General features: G+C 35.9%; 3 protein-coding genes and 1 pseudogene across 3 annotated transcripts in view; 1 reads left to right on the forward strand and 3 right to left on the reverse strand.

Moving 5' to 3' along the window:
* The window catches only part of LOC127448043 (low-density lipoprotein receptor-related protein 2-like), a 124,436-nt gene extending 122,353 nt beyond the window's left edge, over positions 1-2,083 (forward strand). Inside the window, exon 79 of the mRNA XM_051710302.1 lies at positions 57-2,083. Within this exon, the coding sequence (XP_051566262.1) occupies positions 57-227 (171 nt within the window). The 3' untranslated portion in view covers positions 228-2,083. The remainder of the gene's footprint in view (positions 1-56) is intronic.
* The window catches only part of LOC127448416 (ceramide synthase 6-like), a 427,716-nt gene that overhangs the window by 315,182 nt on the left and 92,292 nt on the right, over positions 1-20,242 (reverse strand). The window lies entirely within an intron of this gene.
* On the reverse strand, positions 2,225-9,425 carry LOC127448421 (retinol dehydrogenase 7-like). The gene is made up of 6 exons (XM_051710926.1): positions 9,273-9,425; positions 8,188-8,220; positions 6,638-6,968; positions 3,754-4,012; positions 2,995-3,158; positions 2,225-2,794 (listed from the first exon to the last, which is right to left on the reverse strand). The coding sequence occupies exons 1-6, from the start codon at positions 9,273-9,275 to the stop codon at positions 2,577-2,579; spliced, it is 1,008 nt and encodes a 335-aa protein (XP_051566886.1). The 5' UTR covers positions 9,276-9,425; the 3' UTR covers positions 2,225-2,576.
* Positions 10,417-18,566, reverse strand: LOC127448423 (retinol dehydrogenase 7-like; annotated as a pseudogene).

A 20,242-nucleotide genomic window follows, 5' to 3' on the forward strand; every position in this document is an offset into this window, starting at 1 on the left:
AGGCAGAAAACCTTTCCGAATGGCTAAAACAGTTATTTGGGTCCTCTATATTTCAGATGCATGATGAACAGGCTTTTGGAAGTTTTGAAACCAGATCTTCAAAGCAACCATCTGCATTCGTTCCCCCTCCCAAACCCCAAAAGAGAGACAAGCTCAGCACCTATTCTCCAACAGAGGACACTTTTATAGACACTGCCAACCTGGTTAAAGAGGACAGTGAAATATAACCAACCCTCACCTCACACACATACACATACACATACACACATGGGAAAATACCAAGAAACACACACTCCCCTTGCACAGAATCTATTTTTATATGCAAAATGCATACTACAGAAATCTTATTCTCTCAGAAAGATTATTTTGGAGGAAAAAAAAGAAAGTAGAAATAAGAGTAGATATAATGTTTGTATAGCCTACAGGAAACAGGCCAACACCCCAGACTTTGCCTTCTGATACTGTGTATGCCAAATCCTGTTTTATGATTCTTTTTTTTTATTGTGATGTCATATTTGTATAGCTTTGCACTGATGCTGCTGAAGGAGAATGCTATGAATATTTTGTACATTTGTAAATTGAAAAGATTTTGATGTCGATAATATCCTCTGCTCAGAAGTTATTTTTAAATAGAATTAAAAATTCCTGGAGTTGCACAAACATGCCAACATTACTGTATGAGTGAAGTGCTTTGAGAGCAAGTTGTGGCCATTTTATTGGATTACTGCCAATGGAGATAAAACATAATGCATATGCATTACTTATGTATATATATACCTCATTTGTGAAGTGGCCAGCTTCAAGAGACAGTACAGTGTATTTAGTTAAGATAAAATATCAGTCAACATGTCAAGATACTGTCATGTGAAGATCTGCTTGTGACTACACCACAACTTCTGCTTTATATTTTGAAGGATACTTGAAATTGCCCAAATTATATACATGTGAAATGATTATGTCAGATATCTCGGTAGTGTTTGAAGGGCATATTGATGAAAATAACTTTCCCATCCGATGACGTGCTGGGAGGTAAAGTCAAAATAATTCAATTTTGAGTGATTTTGTATATTAATGACAATGACAGTTAATGACAAATTATGAATTTATTCATCTCAACATATTTAGAAAGAAACTGGAAAGAAATGAATGCTGCTGTGAAAAAAAAATCTAATAAATATGTTTTTTAACAAATGTGCAGATGTTTTTGAAATATTTAATAAAATAAAATTTTATAAAATATTTAAAGTATAACTGTTTTTAATAAATAAAACAAAATATTTAGTTTTTAATAAAAGTAAAACATTTTATTTAATTAATTGATTGTTTTCAGTTTGGTCTGGCCAAGGACATTTTCTTTGTATTCTGTGTTTGTATGTTTCAGAGTTGAGGATAAGAACTTCAAAAAAAATCTTTTTATAGAGATCACATTCAAAAGAGCAATTTCAGGGGTTCGGTCATGAGAAACCTGCAAATATCAGAGACTTTTTACATATTCCCCTTCACCTCCCCCTCCCCCTCCCCCAGAAACAAACTCCTATAATAAATATACCTTTTCCAGTTTTTAACTTATATTAAATATTTATATATCATCAGCTCATTGTTGCTCTTGTGCAGTGTAAAACTTGATTGCAAGCTATTGTGATGTCTGATTTGTGAGCGAATCATTCCTTTCAGTTGTCAGTTCTTTTAAATGAACTGGTTGACACAGTTCATCAGTCTAAATGATTCATTACTGAATTGGTCTGAATCAAAATGATTTTAAAAAATCCGAATCCATTAATCACAAAATGACTGGAAAGTTCATGGAAAAGTCCTGGAAATTCATCGGTCAAAAGATGTATTGGAACGCTGAATTTCTAGACAATTAAATATTTTTTTAAGTGTAACATTACATACTTAAAATATATTCAATTGTCTAGAAATTCAGCGTTCCAATAATTTCCAGATATGATTCATTTCTATGACTTTTACAGGCCTAGAAAACAAAGTTTTAAAATACCCTGATATTTCCAGATTTTCCATGACCATGAGAACCCTATGTTTTATCAATCAGGCATTTCATTTAATGAGTATTGAATGTCTGAAACTAGACAACTATAACTATACCATGCTTTCAAATAGACAGTTAATGCAGTTCTAGCAATAGCTGCTTTTACATTAACCCCTATGATGCCTAAATGATCTTACCTATGCTTAGAGACCAATCAATACACAATATGAAATATATCTTTAATTGATTGCATTTATTATTAAAAAAATAATAATAATAATAATAATAATGTAGAAGACCAAATCCACCACCAGGGTCTTACAGCTTAAAGGAAAGAAATACACATTGTCCCTTCAATATTTCATATCAACATTTCAAAAAGAAAAGGCTTTTTGTTTCAAGTTTTAATGCGCTGAACTACAACATGAGAGTTTTATGATTGTCATTTAGCAAATGTTTTTCATCCATACTAACCCTGCAGTACTTTAACTGCAGGGAATAGAACATCCTAGGCTTGATTGCTTTGCTGAAGGGCACAAGAGTGCTACAGCAGGACTGTGGCGACAGTAATTCTCTGTACTAACACTCAGGTCTCCTTTGGAGAAGGTACCAGAATATTCATGATGAAGTCTGCTACACAAGTCGGCAGATACGAGAGAGGAATCCAAAAGAGCTTGGCGTCCCAACCAGCCGCATACCTCGTTCTGGGATGTCGTGCTGAGAGAGCGTGCTGCATGCATGATGTCACCTTTGAAATGTCACTACTACAAAAAATACCCATGGAGAACGCCTGCAACTTGATATCTGAAGGAAGGAGATATAAAAAATTAGATGAGCGCGTATATTTTTCAAAATGTCTATACTTTTGTTTTACATGAATAGTAACAACATGGCGGTTTGGTGAGTAAATAATGACAAAATTCTAATTTCTGGGTTACTTTAAATACATCATCACAGTCATGAAAACTGTTTTGATGTGGCAATGTGACATCATGTATACGCACATTCCTGCAGGTACGAGTCTCCATAGGATCTCCTGACCTCTGCTGGGAGGCTATTCCACCGTTTCTTCAGATCATCTTCAATAAGACCCAAATCGGTCACTTGTGTTTTAAAGAAGCCTGGTTCAATGATACTTACATTCACTCCAAAGTGCATCATATCCCTCCTGAGAAGAGAAAGGCGGTAAAATTTTGAAAGCGATTTTAGCAAAACTCGCTGTATTACCGAAATTTGGACCACTGCCCCTTGTGGTCGAAGTTGGAAGTGTTGTTGGGCATATGGGCACGTGTGAACTCCAGTTTCCAGTCTCCACAGAGTGGTGCCAAAAGCGAGTTGACAATGTAATGCAGTCAAACAGGAATGCATTTTTTTTTTTTTTAAATCAACCCCCAAACCCCAACCCTAAACCTAACACTCAGTGGAGTAAAAATGTAATCCTATAGACTGAGGGAAAATTGAACTTCCCAGTCGCGGTTGTCTTTGATAATGCAAAGATGATCATTTTGAGGTTCTCGCAGGACGACAGCCTGGATCTCTGAGGCAATTGACTCAACTGAATAAAATTGTAAATAAAATTAAAAAAAATATGATTTTTGCATTGGAAATTTAGAGTACAAATATTCAGTTTCAATAGAACTAAGGGCTGACTAATGTGTTCAATGTTGATAAATGAACAAGTGCAATTTGTATGTTGTACAAAACGGTATTGTTGGCAATTGCATTTATCTTGACTTAATTCTTTGGTACACCCCTAGACATACCTCAAGCTATCAGAGAACGCCTCCACACCCCATTTAGAGAGACAGTATCCTCCCCCGATGAGAGAGAGCCTGCCCAGTATGCTGGCCACGTTCACCACCCGACCTCGAGCCTTCTTCAGCAGAGGTAAGAACTTCAGCGTCACTTCTATAAGGCCTGTCAGGTTCACATCCAGAACTTTCTTAAAGTCCTCCAGCTGCATCCATTCTGTTGGGCCGATGGGCACTGAGATGCCAGCATTGTTCACCAACCCCCACAGACCTGATGTAAGAAAGATGAGGCTCTTAACATTTTACTTGAGTATTTGAGAATGTGAACATTGCAACTTTACACCTGTACATCAGGGTTCCCAAGCTATTAATTTAAACCAATGAATTCCCATGACTTTCAGTAACTTTTTCAGTTCTTTATTTGGAAAACTGGATTACTGGATAAGGACATTATAGAGATTGCAGCGCTCACAGAGAGCATTTATAGCTGACAAAATATTTTTTGATAATATTTAATTGAATAAACATTTGCATTGCAAATTATGTTGCTAAATTTATATGAATTTGAGAATTTCTTATTATTTTCCAGACTTGAAAAAAAAAAAAACCTGGTTATCCAGCATGATTTGAGAACGTTCCTAAGAGCGTTGCTGCATATGGTGTGTGTGTGGGGTGGGGGGGGCGGTCATTTCAATATGAAGCGATAATGAAACCATTATTTCATTATCGTTAATGAAATAAAAATACCCCTACAAATTTTCACCATTATTTTCGTTAACGAGATTAAAGTTAATGGTTGATGGTTTTCAAATAACATTAATGAATTGTCATAAACTTTTCATGCATACACTATTTTGACAGCATTTCACAAGGTAAGCTGGAACGCTGACGGGGGTGCTCCAGCACCCTCAGCACCCCTACTTCCCGCGTCTATGCGTAAGATCATCTTGCATGCTTCATTGAAAGCAAGGAAATCTGATCTTTTGTACAAAGGTGTTGAAATGGTCACAAATTTGCTCACATTTGATTAGTAAGGGAAATTATGCAGAATCTTAAGTAGACTATTTCTTTTTTATTTCATGTCTTAAACTTTCTTCAAGTTCAAAATCCAAATATTTATTCCCAGGTATATAGAATACAGTTTATGTATGGTAGATTTCAATGTGGTCTCAGACTTTTGGATCCTGTTGTATATTGACTACAGAAATTCCCATGACGGTAAGCAATATTCCAGGTTCAATACCAGTCAAGCTCAATCGAAATCATTTGTGGCATAATGTATATTACCACAAAAAATAATTGTAACTCATCCCTCCTTTTCTTTTAAAAAAGTAATATCTGATTTACTGTGAGGCACTTACAGTGGAAGTTAATGGGGCCAATCCGTAAACATTTCAAAAGTAAAGCCACAAGACAAAAAGCGAGAGTAAATCACTTAATAACCTTTTTTTTTGCATAGTTACATCCAACTTTACAACTCCATTACCATGACAACGTCACGCCATAAACACTCAAACCCTAAAACGACGTTTCAAACCTTACACATTTCTCTTAAATAATACATTAATTTTAACAGAAAAAATTATGCAAGTGCTTTTATAAAATTATAAGCATCACATTTCTGCCTTTAAACCCTCCAAAAATCGGCCATATTCACTTCCATTGTAAGTTCCTCAGTGTAACCTTGATTTTGCTTGTTTTTAAAGAAAAGGAGGGATGAGTCGAAATTAATCAATATTATGCCACAAATGCTGTCGACTGAGCTGAACTTGTATTGAACATAGGTGAATTAAGGACCGGGCCAATTGGGCCAGTGCCCAGGGGCCCTTGATTACCAGGGGACCTGGGCCGCAAGGTTTCACGGCCCACTGACTTTGAAAACAAATGTGTGTATATGCTTAAATATGTGGGCCCCACAGCTTATACAAGGGCCCCTCAAAAGGGCCCTGTGACTATGAGGGCCCCCAGCCCCCTTATTGGAACGTTTTGCCTTCCTGTTTCTAATTACATCTTTTCAGCCACTCTTTAATCTTATAACGCCACCTGGTGAAAGTTTCCATGCTCTTCTGGAAGTAGAAGACCTTGTAAAATAATTTCCAAAATAGCTACCTTCATATTTTGATGCACTCATCTTTTTTATGTGAAGTCTTTGCTGATTTTGATAAAGTAAAATTAACAATAACATTTATCTTGTTACTGATATTTCAAAATTAGTATTTATTGAATTCAAGCAACATGTGCTTAAAATTTAATTATTTTTATAGAAAAATAGGTTTAAAAATACAATTTTCTGACTATTATTTCATATGTTAGGCTTTATATGGTTAAGCTTTATACTTTGTATAAAAGGGTTGTTGAACAAAAACATTTATTATAATATTCATTGCTATTTACTGCATGTTTGCCCTACATTACAAAAAATTATTTGGTTTAGGTGGTTGGGAAAAAGAAAATATTGATATAAAAGAAAAGAAAATTGGCCCTGGGGCACTTGCTAGTCATTATCCGCCCCTGGTACTGAACCCAGAATATTGCAAAGATTATTATTTTAAAATGTTTCCACAACCATTTCCAAATTTTACATTACAGTGCAAACGCAAGCACGCAGGGAAAGTTCAAAGGTGCAAAATGAGCAAATCAGATGCATTATGGAGGGATCATGCCATTCTCTGATAAATGACGATGTGCAGAATGATGCAGCTTTGGTATGAGAATGGCATTTGGTTACAGATGCTCCTCCAGGTCAGCTAAAAGCGGGCTTGTCCAAACGCTGCAGATTTATGAGTTGGTCTGAGGGCTGTGTGGTCGTCAAAGTGATTGTATCTCCACTTTATCTCTTCCAGTGCTTGACTCGAGCTGACACCCTATCTATTCCCCCTCGAGCTGTCCGTCTCACCTCTCTCCCCGGTCTCGTTGAGCACAAACTCCAATGCGCTCTCGATGCTCGCGCTGTCGGTAACATTGAGCAGAAGCGTCTTGAGCTTGGGGGAGGCCGCCGAGCGCAGTCTGGAGGCACCAGGTTCCGTGAGACACGCGGCGATTACGCGGAAACCTCGTCGGTCGAGTTGCCGCGCCACGAGGTTTCCAAAGCCGCTATCGCATCCAGTCACCAGCACATGTTTCTTATCAATGCCGTCGATTTGACGTGAGTCTTTGATCAACCAGACAGTGGCGATGATCGCTGCAGCCGCCAGTGAACATGAACAGAGCAGGTTACTGGTCCACACCTGTGGTATGGATGAAGATGGGACATTTTCAGGACCGGGAACCAAATGTAGGCTACACATTTAAAGGTGCACTCGGTAATTTCTTCCTCATTTTATATATACACCGATCAGCCACAACATTAAAACCACCTGCCTAATATTGTGTAGATCCCCCTCGTGCCGCCAAAACAGCGCCAACCCGCATCTCAGAATAGCAGTCTGAGATTATATTCTTCTCACCACAATTGTACAGAGTGGTTATCTGAGTTACCATAGACTTTATTAGTTCGAACCAGTCTGGCCATTCTCTGTTAATCTCTCTCATCAGCAAGGCATTTCCATCCACAGAACTGCCCCTCACTGGATGTTTTTTGTTTTGGCACCATTCTGAGTAAATTCTAGAAACTGTTTGTGTGAAAATCCCAGGAGATCAGCAGTTACAGAAATACTCAAACCAGCCCATCTGGCACCAACAATAATCCATGCGATTAGCTAATCAGCCAATCTTGTGGCAGCAGTGCAGTGCATAAAATCATTCAGATACGGGTCAGGAGCTTCAGTTAATGTTCACATCAACCATCAGAATGGGGAAAAAATGTGGTCTCAGTGATTTGGACCGTGGAATGATTGTTGGTGCCAGACGGGCTGATTTGAGTATTTCTGGTCGTTGTGTTGTGTGTCATCCACCAATCCTTGACATATTACTTACTAGTACAGAATGTCTTCAATAAGACAAATATGCAGCCATAGCAAATGAAATATAATTTAGAGCAGAACATAACATAACATAAGAAAAATATTATATTTACTACAGAAGATTTCTTGAGTTTTAAAGACTTTATTAATTTCCATGACTTTTACAGGCCTAAAAATGAAAAATTTCCATGCCCATGGGAACCCTGTTAATGGGTCAGATTTGTTCTTTTTATTAACCCTTAGAGAAATGTATCATGGTAATTGAAGTGAACTAAAAACACACACACACACACACACACACAAAAAGGGTTCTGCGGTAACTGTTAGGCTAATAGAACTGTGGTAACTTGGATACCATTGTAATCAATCAATAAACAAATTATGTTAGAGATTTATTTATTACAGAGATTCTGAAAGCTTTATAAACTTCGAAAAGATCCTATAATTAATTTAGTATTGTTTTAGTAACAATAATAAAGGTAACAGGTCAGGTCAGCTTTACCTCATGACCGGATTAATTCAGAAAATGTGTTAACATTCTTACCTGAACAAAGTCCAGAAGGTTGCCTTCAGACACCTAGAGAAAAACAAAAGCACTCTATCAACTTTTAAAAATAGAGAGAGGAGAGCAAAATCTGTGATAAGTAACACATTTTGAGAAAAAAAGTGTCTGGTTAAATTTAATTCTGCCCTTCGTCCTCAGTAGATTGAAAGTGTACTGCTTGCAGATTTTTACTTATTAATAATTAGGTAAAATCAGGTTGTTCTGTAACTGTGGAATTTCATATGCATACAGATCAGAAACATGCACTTAACAACTGATTAAAGAGCGAAACCCTGTGGTCAAAATGTGTACAAACAATATTTGTCAAATATATCCATGCAGAATTCAATGTGTGGGTGAATTTTATGAAAATATGTCAGGTCACATTTTACCCCAAAATCTTAGGAAATTATTAATATTGCAGATTTTATACACACACACACACACACACACACACATATATATATATATATGTATTATTATTATTATTTTATTATTATTATTATTATTTTAGGAAAGATTTTCATAACAGTTATCTTAATATTGTATTATTTTGCAATACAAAATAATAATAATAATAATAAAATGTAAATCTGTATTTATCTTAAATAATGGCACAATGCAACAAATATATATACAATCAAAATAAGCATAATCTTGTTCATACAAAATATGATTTCACTTATTTAATTAAATGTTTATTTTTTATTTTTTTATTTTAATGTGAAGTATGATCTGGACAGGTTTCGAAAGATTCACAGCTTTATGCAATAAAATAAGATAAATCAGAATCAAGTACTATAGTATCCAAAAGACCTAAATAAAAGCATAAATGTAAATCACCTGAATCAACAGGTCACCTAGAAATATTTCAGAAAGCCTCTAGGTGGTGTCCCAACTATTATGTTCCCTCATACCATTATCCCTGTAAAATATTTCTTACAAATAAATCATTTATAGCTCAGAACACTAAAATGTTTTCATTGACAAACGATACCCCAAGCAATCCCTGCTATGCTAATTTAATTTTATAAAGACACAGATAACATGATCAATGCATTCAATGACAGAATTGACTGACATACCATGACTTAGTCTTCAGTACTCCTTGTTCAACCTGGCACCTGTAAAAACAAGTGAATTTTTGCTTTCGCACCCCGGAATACCACTCCCGTGCTTATCCCACTGTGCTTTGAAGGGTCGACCATTGGCATGAGTATGTAAGCACAGAATTGGATATCTTACATAACACATTTTTATTAGAAATCTTGTTAATGATTAACTTACCAGTATCATTCTATTCATGCTTGCTGTGCTTTAGCACACCTTTGAAGCCGGTGCTAATTATTCAGCATACTGGATGAGATACTTGATAAGAATGGTTAAAAAGTAACCATTCACTGTTTAAAAAACAGCAGAGTTTGACCCAACATTTTTGGAATAGTGACTTCCTTACAGGTGTAAAATAGCATGGCCACAGACAAAGAGGTAAAAGGTAAGGATCGTTTGGAGGCTAAAAGAGGCCATAGGGTTTATTACACAACCTGACATGTTTACTGAGCGTGTGGTGTTTCAGAAGAGACCTTTGACACGGCCATCAGCTTGTTAAAGAAAGCTGATGTTCTCTGCATAGAAATGGAAGATATTCACAGTGAGGTCCAAATATCCAAGACCACATTTAAAAAATATCCAGGATTTAAGTCTGCTAACAAAGTTTTCGGATTTTGTGTATTTTGAGTACTTTTTTACTATAAATTCTCCTCCCTGCCCGGTAGGTAGTGATTTGCATGAAGAACGTGAAAGCAAAAGAAGAACTCTTAGGAGAGAAGACACTTAGGAGGGCTGTTTGAAAGTGAAGATTTATAATTAAAAAAAAAATTGCTTAAATATTGCTCTGATTCTCAACCGCACCTATCATATCACTTCTGAAGACATGGATTTAACCACTGGAGTCTCAGGGCTTACTTTTATGCTGCTTTTATTGCTATTTGGTGATTTAAAGTTCTGGTCACCATTCATTTGCATTGTAAGGACCTACAGAGCTGAGATATTCTTCTTAAAATCTTTCTTTGTGTTCTGCAGAAGAAAGAAAGTCATACACTTCTGGGATGGCATGAGGGTGAATAAATGATGAGAGAATTTTCATTTTTGGGTGAACTATCCCTTTAAATTCTTTCTACAAAAGGTCAGGAGCTAAGAAATTAAAAAAAAAAAAAAAAGACTTGTGGATCACATTAAGTATCTTGTAAGGTTTATTTGGCTGTCTCTGCAACATATAGGCTATATGATATTTAGGTGCAATGAAACACCTCCCCACAAATGTTACAGAAAAAAAAAGAAAGAAAAAAATTCATTTTATTCATATCTATTACTGTTGCGAATATATATAACAACATTTTTTATTTAACCATATACATTTCTTTACAGTTTGAAATGTGGCTTAATCATACTGTGGAAAATTCTCAGTGTGCTACATTAGAGTAGGCTATACCACAGAGAAGTGGCTGTTTATGTCAATTGGAACGTCTGCCTACAGACCTGAAACTTTTGGTTTAACAGAATTTCTTAAAATGAGAGCATCAGAGATGAAGGTTGGCATGTAGGAGAGAGGCAACCAGAAGAACTTGGCATCCGAGCCAGGAGAATATCGGGTACGAGGATGGACGGCAGCCACAGCGTGCTCCATGCAGCTCACCACCTTCATCAGATCTGCATCAAACATCCTCTCCGCCATCATTAGCTTCACTAAAAACACAATAACAATGAAGCGTGAAAAAGATTTCCAGCTTACTATATATGATCATTTCTCTACCGCTGCAGAATTTATGTAATATGAGATCTACAGATTTTGCATCTCTATGTTAGCTTTAAAGGCATAGTTCACCCCAAAATGAAAATTCTTTCATCATTTACTCACCCTCATGCCATCCCAGATGTGTATGACTTTCTTTCTTCAGCAGAACACAAATGAAGATTTTTAGAAAAATATCTCAGCTCTGTAGGTCCATACAATGCCAGTGAATGGTGACCGAAACTTAGAAGGTCCAAAATTCACTTAAATCAGCATAAAAATAATCCATAAAACTCCAGTGGTTAAATCCATATCTTCAGAAGTGATATGAAAGGTATGGGTGAGAAACATATCAATATTTAAGTCCTTTTAACCATAAATCTCCACTTTCACTTTTACATTCTTCTTCTTCTGATTTTGGCAATTCGCATTCTTTGTGCATATCGCCATCTACCTGTCGGGGCTGGTCAAAGGTGGAGATTTAAAGAAAAAAAAAGACTTCAATGTTGATCTGTTTCCCACACCTATCATAGCACTTCTGAAGACATGGATTAAACCACTGAAGTCATACAGATTACTTTCATTCTGCCTTTATGTGATTTTTAAAGATTCAAAGTTCTGGTCACCATTCACTTGTATTGTACTGACCTACAGAGCCGAGTATGTGTGCTGCAGAAGAAAGAAAGTCATACACATCTGGGATGGCATGAGGGTGAGTAAATGATGAGAGAATTTTCATTTTTGGGTGAACTATCTCTTTAATAACCAGTACAAACACTTTGGAAGTGTGACCGCTATTAGCCATTTCTGGTGAGACACAAAACTTGTTGGATTTGAACTCACATCTGTCTATGTAGTCGCTGCCGTACTCATCCTTGACATCCTGAGGCAACTTCGACCCATAATTTCTCTATATTACTCTGTATGATACCCGAGTCAGTAATGCTTGTTTTAAAGTATCCAGGTTCGATACATAAAACCTTAACTCCAAAAGGTGCCATGTTCCTCCTGTACAACAAAGACAAAAATATTAAACAGCAATACTTGGCATTGGACAAGTAGAAAAATTTGCTACAATTGCTAGTTTTGAAAGAATAGATCCTGTGGATGTTGTGCAGATTTTTATGGTGGTAAATTCCAACTTTCACAATCGCAAAGGTTTGAAGATTTTCTTAAATTACAGCACCCCCCTATTTCCAGAAATGTATAAGATTAGGATATGTTAACACTTGTACCAAAGAAAAAGCATGCCAAATTGCAACTTGATCAGTCGGTAGCAAAATTATATTTGTACTTTGGTTGTAGTGCCCCCTATGGTCAGCATTTGACTAAATTTGGTGTGCATCCTTAGAATATCCTGTTGTCAAGGTGGACCAAGTTTCGTTAAGTTTTAGACTTTGCCTTCAGAAATACAGGTCAATAAGTCGATCTGGGCAGCACCCAAAAATGTAATTGACTTGTATCTGAGAAAAGTTTTTGATCTTTTGATAACGTTGCTAGAAAAATCTCTAGCTGATTCACACCAAGTTTGGTGTGAATCAGACCAACTGGCTAGAAGTTCAAAGAAGTATGTTGTACAATGGCAGCTATGAAGCTTGAACACGCCTAATAATTAAACACCCAACAATCCAATGTTTTAATTCACACTCACTTACATTGTGTTCATTCAGTGGTTACCACTCAACGTCTTACCTTAGACTGTCATTGAACGCCTCTACTCCATACTTGGATATGCAGTATGCCCCACCAAGGGTACTAATCCTTCCAAACATACTGGCCACATTGACCACTCTGCCCTTGGCTTTCTTAATGAGAGGTAAGACACTCAGAGTGACAGCAATAACTCCTAACAGGTTGACATTTATCATGTGTTTAAAGTCTTCAATAACCAGCCAGTCATTGGGAGCAGTTGGGACAGAGACACCAGCGTTGTTAACCACGGCCCACAGACCTGGAAACACATGCATATAGCAAATATAAACTGTTTTCTATTACCAACATACTTTCGCAAGAACACATGCAAGAGATCGCCAAATAGAGTACAAGGGTTTGGTAACAGGAAGACACAACACATCTCCCTTTAAATTCATCAGTTTGAATATGAATTGGAATGAAAAGAAATGTAACAATTGAATTAGTCCAACACAAGTTTTGGAACCAAACTAATTATGCCTATTTATTCCCTGATATGTACAAAACATATTTTTCTCAACTTATTAGGTAGATTTCTCTAAACTATGTTCAAAACTGTCAAAACAATTAGCCATCAAAACTGACTTTGATTTTGCCATAATGCCCACAACTTTTTGAGATAACATCAAAAGAAAAATGGCATTTTGAATCTATTGATTATATAATATACTATTAACACACTTGTACTTGCTATATGTGTACTAAGAGTGAACGTGTTCCCATCATGGTCCATAAAGTGAAAGGTAATACATTAATTATAGTGAGAGACATTAATATAGGTGGTATTTCAAACATTGATATTTAATATAATATAATGTTTCTAGAAATACCCCATATGTTTTGTGTACTATGACAACATGCTTATAGGTAATTTACACAGAAAAGTGAAATGTATTATTAAAAATTCTTTCTTTGAAATTCATTCCATTTTAATTCTATACTTCCCTAAATTTCAATTTCAATTTCAATTCTGCATTAGTAATTGAACTGTAGTATTACAGGCATTTTCAATTCAATTCTGCATGGCACATAACAACTCATGATTAGGGCTGCAACTAACGATTATTTTGAGAATCGATTAATCTAACGATTATTCTGCGATTATTGCAACGATTAATCACTAGCTCTTAACCGATTATTCAGCTTGTACCCCGACTTAAAAGGTTGTATTAAACATGCTAACTAACAATAGAGGACAAAATCATCTGTTAAAAATATCTCTAAATGACATTCACTGAATTAAAGGGGAAAGAAATACTTTTAAGTTTAATTCAGTAAAGAAATTCACTGCAAAAAAATCCTATTATCAAGTGTTTTTGTCTTGTTTTCCATTTAAAATTGTCATAAAATCCTTAAAACAAGATACATTTACTTGAGAAGTAACATATAAGATATTTAGACTTGCTTTAAGAGAATGTGTCTTGTAGTGTATTTTGTATATAAGTGTATTTTTTCACTTGGTTATACTTCTGCGAGTGCAGTAAATACAAAATATACTTATATTCAAGATATATTCTATAAAAGCAAGTCTAAACATCTAATATGCTGCTTCTCAGGTGAATGCATCTTTTTTAAAGGATTTTTAGATATTTTAAAATATTTGTATTTTTAATATTATATTCAACATTCTCAGATAACAATTTTTTCTTCTGCAGTATAGCTGCTAAAGTAAATGTACGTTGTTTTAAATGAGTTTTAGATATTTATATTGGAAAACAAGCCAAATCAAAAAGAAATCAAAAACGTATTTTGTTGCGGTGTAAAATGGGGCAAAGACTACCCTCTCTCACCTTGAATAGAAATGCACAGTGACATATATTATGATTCAATAATTTGCGAGCCATCACGTTATAATCTAGCTGCATTAAGTGTGCGCGCTCGAGGGATGAGCATCCCCGCGACAGAGTGTACCTCAGCCGGGTGCAGTTTCAATCTCTCCCCCTTAGATCGGGACACTTCGCACAACTCATAGAAGAGGCGCTGGCCGCACAGAGAAATGCCAGTTTCGGAGTTTGTAGTTATTTACATGAATTGCTTATGTATTATTTGAAATTGATTAAAGCTATAATGCATTAAATATAACTGCATTTAAGATGTAATGCCAGGGTGTTTCCTTTAAAGAGCTCTGGCTCCGCTTATTCCACAACAAGAGTGCTTCTGTATTTACTTATTTTGTATTCTTGCATTATAATTCCCTCATACTTTGCTATCTACATCACCTGAAGTTTAGAGTGCATCTGGACTGTGAGCTGTGTAATTCTTCCTCTCCTCAGTCAGGCACGAGCTGCAGTGCTGCTCTCACACGTCTTCATCAGAGTTTAATGTGATCTCATGTTGCGTTAAATGAGCTCAAACGACTTTTCGACAATGAAAATTTTTGTCGACAATTTTTTATTGTCGACGTTGTCGATAACGTCAACTAATCATTTCAGCCCTACTCATGATGCATTTCTGAATGTATGAAACCACAACTCTATAGAGGAAAGATGTTCAAGATTTAAGAATGTAATTCCTGCCCTGTGTTCTTACCCCTCTGTCCCACCAGGGTTTTAATGGTGTCAGTGACTTTGTTGATGTTGTCATTATCAGTCACATCCAAATGCAATGTTGTGAGTTTGTCAGAGCAAGTCTTCTTCAACTCATCCTCTCCCTTCTCCGTGTAACATCCAGCGATGACACGGAAACCCTTTTCATCCAAGTGTCTGGCCAAGAGATTCCCGAAGCCTGAATCACAGCCTGTGATGTACACAAACTTCTCTGATCTGTTGGAAACCCTTTCCAATTCTCTGAACCACTGATACACATAGAACAAGACTATGAGGCCACAAATATACAAGAACATATCTGAAAAAGAAATTGAAAACGATGTGTTATCACAAGAAAAGAAGATCCACATCCATTAACATTCATGCAAATCCCCCAAATCAGCAGTATGAAGATATGAGTGATACATGGTCAAGCTCCAGTTATAAAAGTACATGGTGAACCATTAACTATCAAATGCAAACATTATGATGCATTTGTGGAAGAGCAAGACAACATTAAAATATATTAAATGTAAATAAAGATTAGTAGGTTAAAGATTAAAAGTAGGAGATTTACTCATATATATGTGTGTAGATACACACATGTATATATATGAGTAAATCTCCTACAGATATATATATGTGTAGATACACACATGTGTGTATATATATATATATATATATATATCCGTAGGAGATTTACTCATATATACAGGTGCATCTCAATAAATTAGAATGTCGTGGAAATGTTCATTTATTTCAGTAATTCAACTCAAATTGTGAAACTCGTGTATTAAATAAATTCAATGCACACAGACTGAAGTAGTTTAAGTCTTTGGTTCTTTTAATTGTGATGATTTTGCTCACATTTAACAAAAACCCACCAATTCACTATCTCAACAAATTAGAATACATCATAAGACCAATAAAAAAAAAACATTTTTAGTGAATTGTTGGCCTTCTGGAAAGTATGTTCATTTACTGTATATGTACTCAATACTTGGTAGGGGCTCCTTTTGCTTTAATTGCTGCCTCAATTTGGCGTGGCATGGAGGTGATCAGTTTGTGGCACTGCTGAGGTGGTATGGAAGCCCAGGTTTCTTTGACAGTGGCCTTCAGCTCATCTGCATTTTTTGGTCTCTTGTTTCTCAGTTTCCTCTTCACAATACCCCATAGATTCTCTATGGGGTTCAGGTCTGGTGAGTTTGCTGGCCAGTCAAGCACACCAACACCATGGTCATTTAACCAACTTTTGGTGCTTTTGGCAGTGTGGGCAGGTGCCAAATCCTGCTGGAAAATGAAATCAGCATCTTTAAAAAGCTGGTCAGCAGAAGGAAGCATGAAGTGCTCCAAAATTTCTTGGTAAACGGGTGCAGTGACACTGCACCCCAAATCATCACAGACTGTGGAAACTTAACACTGGACTTCAAGCAACTTGGGCTATGAGCTTCTCCACCCTTCCTCCAGACTCTAGGACCTTGGTTTCCAAATGAAATACAAAACTTGCTCTCATCTGAAAAGAGGACTTTGGACCACTGGGCAACAGTCCAGTTCTTCTTCTCCTTAGCCCAGATAAGACGCCTCCGATGTTGTTTGTGGTTCAGGAGTGGCTTAAGAGGAATACGACAACTGTAGCCGAATTCCTTGACACGTCTGTGTGTGGTGGCTCTTGATGCCTTCACCCCAGCCTCAGTCCATTCCTTGTGAAGTTCACCCAAATTCTTGAATCGATTTTGCTTGACAATCCTCATAAGGCTGCGGTTCTCTCGGTTGGTTGTGCATCTTTTTCTTCCACACATTTCCTTCCACTCAACTTTCTGTTAATATGCTTGGATACAGCACACTGTGAACAGCCAGCTTCTTTGGCAATTAATGTTTGTGGCTTAACCTCCTTGTTAAGGGTGTCAATGATTGTCTTCTAGAAAACTGTCAGATCTGCAGTCTTCCCCATGATTGTGTAGCCTAGTGAACCAAACTGAGAGACCATTTTGAAGGCTCAGGAAACATCTGCAGGTGTTTTGAGTTGATTAGCTGATTGGCATGTCACCATATTCTAATTTGTTGAGATAGTGAATTGGTGGGTTTTTGTTAAATGTGAGCCAAAATCATCACAATTGCCATGCCACGCCAAATTGAGGCAGCAATTAAAGCAAAAGGAGCCCCTACCAAGTATTGAGTACATATACAGTAAATGAACATACTTTCCAGAAGGCCAACAATTCACTAAAAATGTTTTTTTTTTATTGGTCTTATGATGTATTCTAATTTGTTGAGATAGTGAATTGGTGGGTTTTTGTTAAATGTGAGCAAAATCATCACAATTAAAAGAACCAAAGACTTAAACTACTTCAGTCTGTGTGCACTGAATTTATTTAATACACGAGTTTCACAATTTGAGTTGAATTACTGAAATAAATGAACTTTTCCACGACATTCTAATTTATTGAGATGCACCTGTGTATATATATATATATATATATATATATATATATATATATATAGGCTATATTTTGTAAAATCATAAAGCACAATTTTCCTTACTTTTAGCCAAGGGCGTAGCCAGGAAATTACTTTTGGGTGGGCCTCAATAAAAATGGATGGGCCAAAAAAAAAAGATACATTTTTTTTTTTCCTTAGCAACAGAAAGGCGGCAAATTCAAACGGTTCTTTCACACTTTCAGAAAGCAGAATTTATGCAATTTTTTTTAACTATTTTATAAATATATATTTAAAGAAAAAAAAACTTTATAATAATAATCTCTAACATTCTGGGTTGGTCCTGGGTCTCATTTGGGTCGGCCCACCCTTGGCTACGCCACTGCTTTTAGCTCTCTCTACTAGTGTGATTGCGAAATAGCCTGTAAGGGGCGATGAAAAAAAACTCAATAACCGTGAACAGCTGCGCTTTTGTGCATATAATGTATAATAAAAGAATGAAAATAAACCAACACTCTTTTTGCAACATTAACATTTTAATCTAAGAAAATGTGCTTTTCGAAAATCTTTGTTAAATAGCAGTCTACAAAAATAAAACCAAACTGGTAACTTATTGCAGACCAAACAGTCAACGCATACTCACCGTCTCCTCGGATCTTTACTCGCAACTGTCAACTTTCTGAAATCCCTCTCTGTTCCCAGATAATGAGATCGTTTAGACTCGTTCCTTCTCTTGTTTGTTACTGTGTAGCATCTGACACCAACAAACTGGAAGCGCTGTTATTACGTCACAATTGTTATGTGATATTCATGCAGGGGCCGCTGCATATCAGAGAAGAGAAATCCCCGTTGAGTCGCATTCAATTCTCTTGACGTTGTCAAATTTCGTTATTGGAGACCAATTGGAACTGGATTCATCCACTAAAATTCATTATCGTTTAAATATGTCAATAGCAAGGATTTATAACTTATATACAAATCCGTCAAATCAATCTCTGCAGAAACGATTGAAGAATTCGTTCGATCCTGCAAACAGACGACTGTGATTGGTGGAATTCTCATCAGCGTTGAGAAAAGTAACAGGGGACATAAAATTGAAATTACTTTGAAAACAATTATATAAAGCTGGAGCACTACATTTGTATTTATTTATTTATTTAACTTTACACTGTAGATTGTTCGTCTTCTTCTTATTAATATTAACATGAAGTCTTATTTTATATAAACATATATATATATATATATATATATATATATATATATATATACAGTGTATATATATATATATATATATATATATATATATATATATATATATATATAAACTCACACACACACACAGAACTGTGCAAAAGTTTTAGGCACTTGTGAAAAATGTTGCATAGTGAGGATGTCTTAAAAAAAATAATGGCATAAATAATTTTCAATTATCAAGTTCAGGGGGCTCTGTGGGGGCCTTGCCATCTGTTTGAGGGCTCTCTGTTCTTTTACGTATATTTCCTATTGACACAATAAATCAATATATATATTCTGTGACTGCATTATTGGTTGTTTTTTTTTTTTTATGCAATATTTTATATTATATTGTATGTTTTTTGCTTTGAAAAGAACCCGGAGCAGAGCTATTTATAGCTTTAAATTCAATTCATGCACACTATGAGTTAAACAGAGCAAATATAAAGACCCAAGACATTTGCCACTCTCAAATTAAGCCTATTTAAAAAGAAGTTATGAACTATTGGTCAACTGATTTCTCAGCTCTCTGCTCTTTAGTTTATGGACGCTAAATTACACTGAGTTGATGCGCCATCTAGTGACCAATCCATTAAAACAAACTTTATGTTTTGATTTCAGGGTTGTTCTAATCAAAGACATTCAAAGCCACTTTAATGCTGAGCATTTCATGGCTTACTGCTTTATTATAAAATGGATAGTTCCGACTCTGAAATGTAATTTAAATAACTGTAATTTATTGTAATTCAATAAAAATGTAATTAAAATAGCTCATGTAGGCTACTGTATACTGAATTCCGTAATGTAGGTCTAATAAATTGCAATGTTGCTGGGTAACTTTACACAACCTAGGCTAATTAACACAATAACTGAAAGGATAGTATTTGTCATAAAAAGTCCCTCTGTTGCATGGGCAAAATGCCCCCATAAAACACATTGTTTTTCTTCAGTGGGGGGAATAGATTCGTTATGAAAAGTGGGCTTGACAAATTTTGCCCTATAACTATTGCCCGTATATCACTATTACCCCCAAGTGCGGGGTATAAAAGGCACCCTCACCACCTTTAATTTTCAAAACAACCTTCTGTTATTTTTTATTTTCACACAATAGATGTTGTTCAATGGGAACAGGCATTCTGTACACCAAAACCATCTCTATTTACCATCTCTTTGGCATTTTACACTTAGGCCTACCCGTCAACTTTCATATCTCTCTGTTTTTAGAGAGTAAGATCATTGTGGGGATGTTTGAGAATTGTTTCTTCTTTGCAACTGTGGAACAGTGAAAAAATAAGAGTGAACTGTAATCGCTAAAGTCACTGTTATAATGCAACAAATGTTTCATTTTATTCAATAAGGGGGTTCTGTGTGATCAGAG

The sequence above is a fragment of the Myxocyprinus asiaticus genome, chromosome 11 (assembly GCF_019703515.2).
Source record: "Myxocyprinus asiaticus isolate MX2 ecotype Aquarium Trade chromosome 11, UBuf_Myxa_2, whole genome shotgun sequence".
NCBI lineage: Eukaryota > Metazoa > Chordata > Actinopteri > Cypriniformes > Catostomidae > Myxocyprinus > Myxocyprinus asiaticus.

Coding starts and splice junctions, on each gene's coding strand:
- LOC127448421 (XM_051710926.1), bottom strand. Junction 4,013..6,637: donor CAACGAGACCGGGGAGAGAG/GTGAGACGGACA, acceptor TTCTTACATCAG/GTCTGTGGGGGTTGGTGAAC. Junction 2,795..2,994: donor AGACTCGTACCTGCAGGAAT/GTGCGTATACAT, acceptor TCCTTCCTTCAG/ATATCAAGTTGCAGGCGTTC.